We start from the raw sequence: 14,326 nt of genomic DNA on the forward strand, positions 1-14,326 counted from the left end.
ACATGAAAGACGACAACATTTGTGGGCACTCCTATCAGCTGTATAAATCTGATGCAAGAAAGTGAAGAAAAATGTATTCCTTTCTGTTCCATAATAACAGAACCTAAGGTCATTTAGTGAGTGTATTAGAAATACCCTCCTTTCTCATACAAAGTTGAATAAATGTGCAGTTGATACATGTTGTTGATACATGTAGTTTAAGTGAGATCCAAAGTCAAAGTGGCCAGAAGATAGATCTGCTTGCATTATTTGAAAAGCAAATAAATAAATAAATAAATAAATAAATAGACACAACTCCATGCAAGTCTTTTTTCATTTTTTATAGCAGAGTCATCAATGTGACAAGATGTCTTTTCCCTCATGTAAGAAATTAGTTTGCCCCTCCATCAGATGTTGATATATTGTCAGAATGCAAATTCCATGCTGTTGTAGGCTATGAATTAAGTCAACATATCCAAAGGGATACAGAAACGTAGTGCACTGTCCCACTTAAGCTTGTAAAATGAGAAAGACATTCGTTCTGCAAAATAAAGGCAGCTTAACATATCTTCTGTATAAAGAATTTTATGTGGTATTCCAGGAGTATTAACAGAATAATTTAAACTCAACAACAAAGACACTTGCTTGTTTGTTTCCCAATCTGAATATTTTATGTGTGGGATGACAGTATGAGACATCCACATGGTTTGAATTTTAATTATAGCAATGAACAGAAATGACATCCTTTCCAAATCACAACCTTTCATAAACCTCAATAAAAAATGAGGGGCAAAAGATTCAGGTTGTGAAGACACTTTTCAATGCATGATTTGTGGTAGGGTTGGGGAACTTGTGAAGTCCTCCTCATATTACTGGATTATACCTCCCATAATCCCTGACCACAAATTTTGTTGGTTGTGGTTAACAGAATCAATAGCTGGAGAGTCACAGACCCCCTTCTTTGGTCCATGAAAATGAATGGGAGACATAGGACCACTGGGTCAATTTTCTGGTAGATTGTGAGCAGTCTTTAAAAAGGAAAGCAATACCAGTGAGAAATGTATATCCCTCCTCCAGGCCAACCTTGCACTTTAATGAAGAGAAGATTTTGTCATTTCAAATGTCAGCAACAAGAACTGCATGTTAGAAGACATCAACAACAAGATCTTCAGGTAAGAACTTTAGTCAGCCTCAATATTGTCAGCCTGAGTGGAAATCCAAAATTGACAGTTCTTGTAGTACTAATTTTTGTTTGTAGAGGGCACCAGCAAACCTTCTAGGAGGTTTTCCAGATCTATAGAGAAAAATTCTGAGTTTGCAGAGATGTAAGGCCAGGAGTAACATGACACATGTAATTAGCTTCATGATCTAGTGAAAAGATTAAAGCAGGTGTGTTATCAATAGGTTTGAATATTTGCAACATACATGAACCAAATAATGGTGCTAAGAATTGAAGTAATTACTTAGTATTAAGAAGAGTGTCATAACTATCCAAAATGCTTGGGTTCAGAAGTGTTTTGTATTTAGATTTTTTTTTTTCAAATTTTGGAAAATGGATGACTTTAGATTTTGGAAGTTTTTGGATTTTGAAATTCCAGATAAGGGTGCTCAATCTACACTATTGGTACTACTCTTATGCTTGTTGAGCTTTATGTAAATAATGAAAGCTTTCCAAGTTCTTGATTTTGATTAAATATATTAATTTCCTTCATCTACACAAGGAAATGAATGAATGAAATAATATGCCCATCAAAATCAATAATAACTTGCAATGCTTTCATTCCAAGTGGGCCATTAAAATGATGAAAACCTGCACACACAAAAGAAGCTATAAGCATGCCTTTATGTGTTTCTCTACAAAGGGCCTATATGAAGCACTGGTGACAAGAAGTATAGCATCAGGCTTGATCGATTACATTTTGTATTTCTATGGATTGCCCTTTTGCTTTAAAAATTGTGCAAGATGATTTCAAGCCAGATATCCAAAGCAGAAATGAAATACACTCACAGGAAATAATTACATAGGAATTTCAATGGGATATTGATTCATGTTGAGCAGTTGCAAGAAAAAAGATATATTTGTGTTTCTAAAAATGTCAGTTGTATGCTGTAGAATCCCATGCATGTCTAACCTGAAGTCAGAGTTCCTTGGGAATTCCTTAGTGCTTTTAATACAAGCAGTGTACAGGTTGTTTACCTTTAGTGTGGTCATCTCAATTAAAATTAATGTGGGAAAATTCTTGCTTATTATTATTTGATACACAACAAAATTAATACACAGCAAAAAACATCACCATGCTGGCTGTTGTATTGGATCACATGTTGGACACTTCCCAAGTGTCTAGGACTATCTGCTGTATCGGCGAATAATGTGTGCAGATCCAAATAGGGTGGTTTTTGCAGATGATAAATGGTAACAACAACAACAACAACAACACTTATTTATACCCAGCTTTATCTTCCCTAAAGGGGACTTATACCTCCTAGAAATCTCCACCCTACGTGGGTATTGGATAAAAGATTCTGAGATGTGTAGTTCAAAAAATAATTTGTCTAAGCCCCACAATGAAATTACAGTAGTAAGATTTCAGAAATGGTCAGAAGTTCATCTGTCTCTAGTGTTTAATAACATAAAGGCTAACACGCCTCCTCTCTGCCCAGCCATACCATTGAGGTGTTTTAGTTTCATCCAGGTCTGTGTTTTGCATATCTGGCTGATGTTTCTTTTTTCCAAAGCTTGAATGGTTTGCTTATTGTTTTATAGCTACAGCGGGCTCTTGGTATCTGCTGGGATTTGGTTCCAGGACCCCCTTGGATACCAACATGCATAAGTCCCATTTTATACAATGGCAAAGAAAAATGGTAGCTGGGTTACTGTGAGTTATCTGGGCTGTATGGCCATGTTCCAGAAGTATTCTCACCTGCTGTTTCAGCCACATCTATGTCAGGCATCCTCAGAGGTTGTAAGGACTGTCAGAGGTTGTCACGAGACAATGCTTCTGGAACATGGCCATACAGCCCAGAAAACTCACAGCAACCCAGTGATTCCAGCCATGAAAGCCTTTGAAAACATGTTAAAATGGTAGCCCTTCTATAAAATGCTTTTTTGGGGTATTTTTTTTGGGGGGGGAGGGGTATTTTCAAGCCATAGATACTTGAATCCATGGATGAATGATCTGTGGGTATGGAGGGCCAACTATATTGCTTTAATCAAAGTTATAAGCTACTTGGGTTATGAATGAGAGGTCAAAGTGCAAAATATAACTACTTTCATAAATAATAGAATATGTTCATTATAATACATTGTCAGTTCACAGTGCATTTAAGAAATGAATGAAAAACGCTACTCATTGTTGATCAGCTTTGAAAATCCATTGTTAATTAACATCATTCCAATCTTCTCTGTTTTTCAACATTTCAGTGGAAATAACTGGCACAAAATACATTGTTAAATGCCTTAATCAGTCATTGTAGAAAAATAGAAGTGTGTGGGACATTCTTAGTACAAAATGTTGACAAAGCTTCCCTACTGAAAGCATCAGAAGCTTTGGGTCTTTTAAGTTTATATTACAAAAAATGTGATTCCATAAACTTTACATCAGATGCTTCATTGTTAATAACAAAAACAATTCAAGAGAGACTTTAAGCTTTCTGTCTCACTCACAATGTTACAGCTTACACATGCATGTGTGTCAGAAGGACGCGGCTTCTTTTTCTGTGCTAAAAGGGCACACAAACAGCTGAAAAGGGTCTGAAGCTCCACTTGCACAGGACATAGGTAACCCTTTAAAAAAATAAACCATAACAAACTTACCAAGATCCTTCATAGAAAAATGCCCCTTCCCCCATATTACAAGAGTAAAAACATGATGACCTCACATAAGACTTTCTGTATGTGTGTGTGGAGGGCTCCTTCACTTTCTCATGCATTTTCAATAGTGCAGCAAGCTAGTGACACCCAATCGAGAACTTTCTACAACTTTCCCCCTTACTTCCACATCTTATCCTTCCCCTGAGACTTCTCATATGTGCTTAGCTGGCTGCTACTATGACATTTGAAAGGAGACACTTTCCTTTCAGTTCTTGAAGCAGTGGATGATAATCTATCTAAAAACAGAGCTAGGAAACATTATTAAAAAAAATATGTTACTCAATTGATGTCAGTTTGACTTAGGAATGTCTTGCGTGTTAGAATTACTGGAGAATAACAAGAAAAAGCACCCACCTTAATAAGATTATATTAAAAACTTTTTTAGAAAAAATAGTGGCAGGAGGATTCAAAATTGCCCCCAAAAGTAAAATCCAAAATAAAGAGCAACTGTAACTCATTATGCAAATCAATGATATTTCTGCTGCTCATAACTGAAATAAATAAATAAAAAAGTGGCGGGCTATGAGTAACATTGTAACAAGCTCTGGGAAAAATATGATATTCCAAGATTTTGTTCCTAAATCATTATGGGTTAGTATTGTATAAGAAAAGAGCAAAATGCTTTCTTCTGTCAGATGTATAGCCAAAAAGTAAGGTTTGGGGCGGGGGGTGAGGGCATTAGAAATTTGCACTCCAAATGATTTTCCCTTTCAGTTCCCTTTATATCTAGCATTGCATTAACCAAAATTTGGATCGGAGGGTTTAGAAATACAATTCAGATACCCAAAGAAAAGGGAAAGGTACAGCAGCCAAGGGAATGTGAGTACAGCAAATATGAGCATTCTTTGATTTCCAATGTTTCATTCTTTGCAAATGCTAGAAATCTGGGGACTGAAGGAAAATTTCATGGGCAGGGGAATTGCCCTCATTTTGCTCCTATGCAGTCCCCCCCTCTTTTCTGCTCCCTGCCTCTGCTCTTTGCAGCGTGGTATGTGGCCGTGGCTACAACACGTCATTTTCTGTAAATGCACTCAATAACATTGTCTGCCATGCAAACTCCTGGTGCCCCTAAGCACAGCTTTAGTGATGGGTGTCCCAATTCAGCAAGGCAGAGCCACATGCATAGCTGATATAGATGTGATTGGGATGCTTCTCCAGTCCTCACTGAGTCTGACACAGACATGTCAAATGGGAGAACAGGTTGAGAATCCTTTATCTGAAATGTCTGGAACCAGAAATGTTTTGGATTTTTTGCATTTTGTATTTATATATACCCTGTTTTCCCCAAAATAAGACCTACTCCGAAAATAAGACCTATCGTGATTTTTCAGCGTTTCTGAGGATGCTCGAAATATAAGCCCTATTTTAAAAATAGGCCCTAGATATAGTTTACGTATTTAAAAAGTCAATTTGGTAAAATAAGACAGCCCCTGAAAACAAGCCCTAATGCATCTTTTGGAGCAAAACTTAATATAAGACCCTGTCTTGTTTTGGGAGAAACAGGGTAGGTACATAGTGAAATACCTTTGATATGGTATCCAAATCAAAACATGAAATTCATTTTTGTTTCATATACACCTTATACGCACAGCCAGAAAGTAAATTTATACACAATATTTCTAATAATATTGTTCATGAAACAAAGTAACCATCAGAAAGTACAGGTGTCACTATCTCAGACACTCATGTGGACAGTTTTGGATTTTGGAGTATTTTGGAATTCCAGGTAAGAGATGCTCAACCTGTATACATCCTCATTGAGGGCTACAAGTTGTACATGACCAAGTGCTACTAGAATTGTACTGAGGTCAGGGTGAGCTACATGGACATAAGTAATTAGTCAGCATTACCAGACACCATGACAGCATACAAAGGGCATCCAGTTACATATTAACAATATATACAACGAAAAACAGTTTTATTTCAAAAGTGAAGAATGAAAGGAAGTAGCAATTTCTATACTGTTATGGTGAAGTGTGCCAATGCGGTATATAAAGATGCCAAAACACCCCTTGGGGAACTGCCATGGTAGTTAAAGCCATATTTTCTTTGTGAAAACGACTGAGAAAGGAAATTCGTTTCCCCATTTCCAGTAAGGATGAGTGTAGCTGGTTTTTAAATCCAGCTCAGTGGTAAAACAATGTAGCCTAGACGTGAGCACTTCTAAGGATTGTAAATCATAGATTAATCATCATTCCATGAAATAACTGGAATTCTACTCAGCAAAAATCAGCATACAGATGAAATTAATGTGAAGGATCTATCACAGTGCAAAATTTCTACCTGCCTACTAGGTTTCTCCTGAGTTATATCTTTTAAAATATGATTTTATATGCTTTTATACAAAAAATACTTTAAATTCTTCTCAATCTACTTTTTTATTTCCAGATTAGGCAGGCATAAACACGAAATTAAGGCTGTACTAGTTTGTTTTCCTCTTGTAAGGAAAACACTTGGTGTGAATGGGCATTTGCACTACATGGAGTTATAATTGTCTTTTGCTTACACAGTAGTCCTTTTTCTGCCACCATTACTCTGACTGAGCAGTAATTTACTCTGATTACTACCAAATTCAGTGCATCTACTTTAGGATAAATGCTTTCAAGTTCACTTGGTCTACTTTACTTCTATTGAGAGAGATTTCCAGAAATAATATAATGTGGGTCCCTTGGGAGTCATTTCCTATTTTTAACAACAACAAAATAAACTCTTCTAGTTTTTTTTGTTTTGTTTCTCAGGAACAGATGCCAGCCATAAAGCAGGCCGGCCATAAAACATCAATTACCCTCTGGTATGTGGGAGCCCCTATATATGTGGGCCAAAAGAAGGTTCTGGCATTCGGTACAATAAAAACTTGTTGGAATCTACCCGCGTGTGTCTTGGTGCTTTTCTTTGGAAGACGGACCACAGCACATCTGGGAGAAGAGAACCTTACAAAAGGCTAGCACATTTCAAATCATAGACTTCCTAAACCAGCCAGGGTAACGTTGTGTTATGTTGCACTGCACAGATATAAACATTTTGTGATAATGCACCAAGTCGGGCTCATGTGTCTTTATACCATCAACTGACATAGTCATCAGCAGATGCATCATTACATTACTGTGAAAAGATATTTGGCAATACAGATAGACAAGTAGATAGATCAATGACTGCTGGTAGTGAAAGCAAGATATCAATGGCGTAAATTAGATTAACATCAATGTGTGGCATAATGCACATAATGCACATGGGAGATTTTATGTACTCTGTGATATTGTTACAATGCAACTCCCATCAGCCTTCCCGCATGGAAGCTATAGTTAAACAACATCCCTGACATAATGGAAAATATCAATCCAACCTGACATGCCTGTGAATATATATTGATGTAACACACTTATCTAATATCATTCAAATGCTCTTGTTCATCCAGATTATCTCCTGCCATAATGTATTTGCCCATGTGGGTTAAGATTGAAAAGGAAGCTATAAATATTACATTGAAAACAAACCTGTTGGAAACCAGGCAGTTGATGTTGGTACATGATATTACTGGTACTGCATATTTATTTAGGATGGTGAGGGCTACAGTAGCACAGTAATAATGAACTTGAAAAGAAGGGATGTGACGTTATTTAATTAACACATGCAGATATGTTGAGAGGTCTTTTAATCTGGTAATATGTTTGTAGGTTGTTATATCCATGAATATATGGATAAGCTGCTATGCATTTGTTTAAGTCTTTTGGGAGAGATTCAGCATCATGAAAGAGTACTTTTCATCTTTAGTCCTTCCTGCTGCAGTTCTACATGCTCCTCAATTCTACTCTGGAGGCTGGGGAAATTTCCAGAGCAGATTTTAAGACTGAAATACTAGAGAGGAAATAGGACCAGCCCCTCTTTGTTTTGCTGATAGATCCCATTCCATTGGTGAGAGAGGCTAACTGAGTGAGTACATCTCCTTGCCAAATTGCATTGAAAATGTGTAGGAGTAAAATCTTTGCAAACATACAAAGTTACTGTTGGGTACCTTCAGGTCAACCCTATGGTGATCCTTAGAGTTTGCTTGGCAAGATTTTTTTTGGAGCGGGTTTGCCTTTAATTTCCTCTGGGGCTGAGAGAGTTTGACTTGGCCAAGATCACCTAATGGGTTCCCATGGTTGAGCAAAAGTTTGAACCTTGTTCTCCAGAGCTCTAGTATGGTGATAAAACTAATAAACTATCCTGACTCAAACATACATTATCCTGAAAGAATATCAAGTGATGAATGGAAAGAAGTTTAAGAGCAATGGATTTTTTGTCTGTGGTGACTAAAATCTAATAATTATTAGGATGACTATTTAATGTTGGTTATCATTCCTTACAGCAGGAGTGGGGAATATATGGTCCTCCAGATGTTCTTGGACTGCAACTCCCATCAACATTTGTTGGTATAACCAATGGTTACAGGCCAGCAATATTTGGAATATTTGGAGGGTCATCAGTTCTCCCTCCCTGATTTATAGGTTCAGTGGCCGGGATTAATTAGTCAGTTTGATCCAATGGAAGGTTTAGATTGTACATGCTGAACATGGTGCCAATATGGATACAGATGTGGCATAGAGTCTAGATGTAGTGTCTACCCATTGGCAGCTGCCAACTGCTGGGAGAATGTGACATTGGAAAGCACTTAAGGCACTACTCATTATAAGTAAAGATGGCAGAATGAGGACTACAAATTGTGCTCACTGACATCACAGAAACTACATGTGTAAGAGGCTGACATGCTGATATCTCATGAGAGATTTCTGTCTAAGGATTGCTCTTTCTAAGGCTTGCCCAAGGGTGCAGCTCTTTGGGAGAGTCTTCAAGCCATATGAAGCAACTATTATGATAATGTAGTTCAGCTGAAATTCAATGGTTTTCTTTCAGTTAGAACATCAGCTGGTTATGTTCTCTTCTGAATGATGTTTAACATTCAAAAATTTCCATGGCTTATATAGGTTATCTATCTTCATATCTACCTACCTACCTACCTATCTATCTATCTACACAGGGTTTTTTTACCCAATGGTTTTGAAAACCAAAGAGTTTCCCAAGGTATTGCACTTAGAGGGTAATAGCTCAACATACACACTCACACACCTCTTACAGACAAATGCCATACAAATAAATCCTTGCATTTGACAAGAATCAGCCACAGTTAACATTCTAACTGTACAGCCCAAATAACCATAAATGGTTTCACCATGTAACATGACGAAGAACAGGATCATTTTGTAAACAGTATCACAGTATATCAGGAATCGCGTTGTAATTTCGTTGCCCTCAGCCCCCAGACCTATGGCTTTTAGAGTTAGCTAAATCATCGCTTAAGAAAACATTGAGGTACTCTAAACAGCTGCCAGTCTGGTACAATGAGGAAGTTGACATGCATTAAACAGGGCAGTTATAGCAGGGTGCAAAACAAACTCTTATAAACTGGTATTAGAACAGAAATACCTTCATGGTGTGTTTCATTTTTTTGCATCCTATTATTTTCTAATTATAGGTCTAAACTTACATTAATTAAAGAGATATATACATTATTTAGAGGTCCTTTACTACAGTACTTTTGTACATGCTGGGTTTATTACTAAACTTAAAGAAAAAAGAAATTACATAAGGCATATATATGTACAGTATCGCATTGAACTGCAAAGATTTCTCTTCATCTTGGGTTTTAAAGCTGCAATGCAGGCATCTCATTCAAAACTGTCTTGGAGGAATATATAAAAAGCTGAAGTTAAAGCTTGGGAAATGGACATTAATTACAGTCACTCCATTTGTTTTTGGCCCAGAATAATAAACTTCTGCTCTTAGTCTTAAAAACAAACTCTAAACCATATGCCTGCATACAAGAACACTTGAGTTTTTTTCCAGGTGAAAGAGAGAATAATAATAAGAGTATATATGGTAAAATAAAGGATATTGCAGCTTTAGCCAAAACGTTTGCTTATCTTTTGGGCAGGCAGACCTTTAGTCCTTTTTTCTCCTTTTAAAGAAAGATTTGCTGTTTTCTGTCCCCTCGTAAGTTTTAAACTTTGGACTCATTCTCTAAATTGGCCACATCACCATTTCTTTCTGTTTGCTCTTCTTGGCTTTTGGGCTCCTCCTCAGGATCCACTTCGGCATGCTGGTCTAATTGACTGGACACAGACCACGTGAGGGGCAACTCTGCTTTACTGGCCTTCTCTGCCAGTTCTTTGGCACTATAAGGTGGTGTGTTGGTCTCATAGGTTTCATGAAAATTGTTGTAGTCAACTTCATAAAATCCATCCTCTAAGGTGAGGACAGGTGTGAACCGATAACCCCACAAGATCTCACTGGTAACATAAGAACTTCGGGCTTGGCATGTCATTCCTGGGAAGAAAAAAGGAGAGAAATTAAAGGCATCAAGGGTACCCAAGAGTGGTCTTTTATATAGTTTGTGATTTAATAGCTATGGTACAAAGGAACACTGTACACCAGAAGGATTAAAATATTTGCCACACTGAAGATCTGCCAGGGTACAATTATGGAAAAGTAGCTGGACGAATGTTCCACTAGATTTTTCTTGTATTTCAAAGATAGACAAGCAACCTAAATTGTATGACTCATTCCACTTCAGAAATTGTTCCAGAAAACAGTAAGAACCAATGCATGTTCATCAGATCCATTCACCGCCCCAATATTGAAGAGATTTTCTAATGGATCTATGCTTCTATGTTAGGGTACATCCACATTGTTCAATTTTAATACCAGATTAACTGCCATGGCTTCATCCTATAGAACAATTGAATTTATAGTTTTTTGGGATTTTCAGAATTTTTGTGCCAGAATCAAGCCTCCCACCAACAAATACCAGGATTTGACAGAATAGAGCCATGGCAGTTAGGCCGTGGCTGTATCATTAGTCTTTTGTTCAAAAAGAAAAAAAATAAGCTATAATTGTGCAGTATGGATACATCATAGTTGGTCCCCTCGGGGAAAAGGAGCGGGTGATAAATAAAGTATTATTATTATTATTTGTCCTGAAGTGGTATCCAAATTATTCCTTTGAAAGAATTGATATGAAAGTTAAAATAGATCGCAGTGTATTCCAGAAATAAAAGTACATCTCATTAAGATGTTATGGTAGCAGCCTTTGTGACATTCCCATAAAACTGTACCCCCCCCCCCCAACCCCGCAAACCCATTAAAATAGCTATGCCCAGATTCAGCATTGGCAAATATAGCTATGACAAGGATCAAGTAGCAAATATGAATAAGATAAGGGCTATATAAAAGATTAAAATACAAACAAAAGAAATGAATAATATAATAATAATATAATAATAAAACTTTATTTATAACCCGCCACCATCTCCCCAATGGGGACTCGGGGCGGCTTACATGGGGCCATGCCCAGACACCATACAATATAACAAAATAAAACAATATATCATAACACAATATAATAGTACAAAAATAATCATATACATTACAACACAGATCAGAGCAGACAGGGCGGGCCACATGAACATTTAATTAAAAACTCGGGAGAGAGAGGCATATAAATAAAGAGAACAGGGGTATAAGATGGAACAGTCCAAACAGTCCAAAGAATAAAATCCAAGGGGAGTAATCAAAGGTATATAACATTTACTCCCCGAAGGCACATCGAAAAAGCCATGTTTTTAGATCTTTCTTAAAAGCCAATAAGGTGGGGGCTTGCCTGATCTCAGAGGGCAATGAATTCCACAGTCGGGGGGCCACAGCAGAAAAGGCCCTCTCTCTCGTTCCCACTAGACGGGCCTGGGATAAAGGCAGTGGCGAAAGAAGGGCCTCCCCAGATGAGCGGAGGGATCGAACAGGTTTATAATAGGAGATACGGTCACGAAGGTAGGTGGGTCCCAAACCGTTTAGGGCCTTATAAATGATGGTATTCACCTTGAATTGGGACCGGAAGGTGAACGGCAGCCAGTGGAGCTCCTTGAACAGGGGAGTAGAATATTTAGGAATGCTGGCTATAAAATGTGCTAGGTGTACTTGCAACAAATGAAAATAAGCACAAATACTAATAAGTTTTACAAATATCTGAAAAAATGATCTATGAGTACCTGCACATAATTGAAATAAGTGTAAGTAATGTGATGAAAATGCATTAAGAAGTGATAATAAAAATTGCTTTGGGAAAAAAAAGTTAGCAGAGCAGCAATTTAAAAAATGTAACTGTGGCCAGTTCCACACAGGGGAAAATTCCGATCCAACTCAGGTTTAAAAAACCCGGTTCAGGCTGGACTTCTGTCCCCACACCGGCCAAAAACCCTGTGCTTTCCTGGACCTTCCGGCAGGGCACCCAGACACCAACACCCCACCCCCCAGAAAAGCCTTTAAAAGTAAAAATTACTTACCTCGTCACAATTACACTGTTGCCGGCCCTCTCCTGGTGCGTAGAAATGACATACAAGGAGAAGGGTGTGAAGAAGGATAATTGCTCCTGCCCCCCCCCCCTTCTCCTGGCGTGTCATTTCTTTGTGCCAGGAGAGAGCCAGCAGCAAGGTAATTGTGGCCGGGTAAGTAATTTTGACCTTTTAAGGGGTTTTGCGAGGAGGTGGGGACTGTCTTAGGGTTTCTGGGCTCCAGAGGGTCAGAAATCCCAAGCCAGCTGTGTGGATAGGGCTCAGAAGTCGCACGTCATGGTCCCCAGACCCAGTCCAAATAGGGCCAACAGTTAGAAAGAACCAGGTCTTCTGAAATACCCTGGTCTTTCCAGGTGTAAAATTAATGCGGTACAAAGCAGGGTTTTGCTGCTTTGTGCCAAATTAATTTGCTTTTACCTGAGGTGTCATTTGGACGCCTCAGATAAAAACACGGGAGCTCGCGCATTTGTGAGCAGACTGGATGCACCCTGAGACAAGGGAGCTCTATTGTAGCTACATCTGCAGATGTTACCCCCAAAAAGCATAACTCTTTAGGCAGCGAATGCCTCAGCCAAAGGGTTTCTGAGCCACTACAGACTGAGGTGCTGGGAAATGATGGGTAATGTGCTGTCCCAAACACAGAATATGTTGAAGGTAGGCAATTGAACAGACCTCTCAGGGTCCTGCCACAATGCTTGTCTTAATGCACTCTGCACCCAGAGCCGTACCTAAGAGATAACTTCCCAGTCTGCAGTGCTTTGGAAGCCCTTAGGATGAGTCACTGCCTAGCTTAAGATGTAGGTTTTGTGGGTCAGGGTTTTTCACTGGAGACTGTAAATGTGAATCCTAAAAGTTTAGAACAAAGACCGAGTCCTGCTTACAATCTTATGAATACTGGTTTTGAAATTCTTTTAAATCATACATTCAGCAAATTTTTCACACAGCAATTGAAAATGTGGATTTTAATCAGATGTCATTTCATAACCCAATGGAATACTCCTGAACCATAGTGTTTTTCTTATAGTCAATACGTAAAAAAAAAATGATAAGTTTTTCTAAACGAGGAAACATCAGCAAGCAGCAGGAGTTTTCATACCTGTAATCCTCAGAAATTGATATCTCAGTTTTCTTATGCAAGGATGAGGCCAAGTTTTGGACCTTAACTGGTCCACAAATATTTGTATTTATTTTAATGTTATTTATTTTAATTTAATTCATATAGGAGTGTAAGCTGCCACAATATAACTTAAAGCAAAGGTAAGACAATTGGTAATGCAACTCTTATAACCACATTAATAAACAGTACTTAATTTAAATAGTTGAAAAGAAGGTACAAATAATAATAATAATAATAATAATAATAATAATAATAATAATAATACAATCCAAAGTGACTAAAATAGTGAATTTCATATTTGTTTTATACTTATTTATATTATCATTGCTATTATTATTGTTGTTGTTGTTGTTATTATTATTATTATTAATAATAATAATAATAATACTGGTATATAAGATGATCAAATATATAATTCAAGGGAGTTTTGGTGACAAAATTATAGATGTTGATATGATGCATGAATAAGTTGGTCAATATACAGAGGGAAAGCCACAGAGTTGTTTCAGTAGTCAGTCACCCCTGGCTGCCACCATAAAAGTAAAGGTAAAGGTTTCCCCTGACGTTAAGTCTAGTTGTGTCTGACTCTGGGGGTTGGTGCTCATCTCCATTTCTAAGCTGAAGAGCTGGCGTTGTCCATAGACACCTCCAGGTCATGTGGCCGGCATGACTGCATGGAGTGCCGTTACCTTCCTGGCGGAGTGGTACTTATTGATCTACTCACATTTGCATGTTTTCGAACTGTTAGGTTGGCAGGAGCTGGGGCTAATAGCGGGCGCTCATTCTGCCTCCGGGATTTGAACCTGGCACCTTTCGGTCCGCAAGTTCAGCAGCTCATCACTTTAACTCACTGTGCCACCAGGGGCCCCGCCACCATAATAATAATAATTTTATTTTTGTATCCTGTCCCATCTCCCTGAGGGGACTTGGGGCGGCTCACATGGGGACCAAGCCCAACAACATACAATAAAATAC

General features: G+C 38.0%; 1 protein-coding gene across 2 annotated transcripts in view; it reads right to left on the reverse strand.

Annotated features, from left to right (window-relative positions):
• Nucleotides 1-305: 305 nt before the first annotated feature.
• The window catches only part of kcnj6 (potassium inwardly rectifying channel subfamily J member 6), a 173,969-nt gene continuing 159,948 nt past the window's right edge, over nucleotides 306-14,326 (reverse strand). For both annotated transcript variants that reach the window (XM_008107530.3, XM_062975088.1), the window contains exon 3: nucleotides 306-10,213. In XM_008107530.3, coding sequence (XP_008105737.1) covers nucleotides 9,888-10,213 — 326 coding nt within the window. In that variant the 3' untranslated portion in view covers nucleotides 306-9,887. The remainder of the gene's footprint in view (nucleotides 10,214-14,326) is intronic.

This window comes from Anolis carolinensis, chromosome 3 (genome assembly GCF_035594765.1).
Source record: "Anolis carolinensis isolate JA03-04 chromosome 3, rAnoCar3.1.pri, whole genome shotgun sequence".
NCBI classification, from domain to species: domain Eukaryota; kingdom Metazoa; phylum Chordata; class Lepidosauria; order Squamata; family Dactyloidae; genus Anolis; species Anolis carolinensis.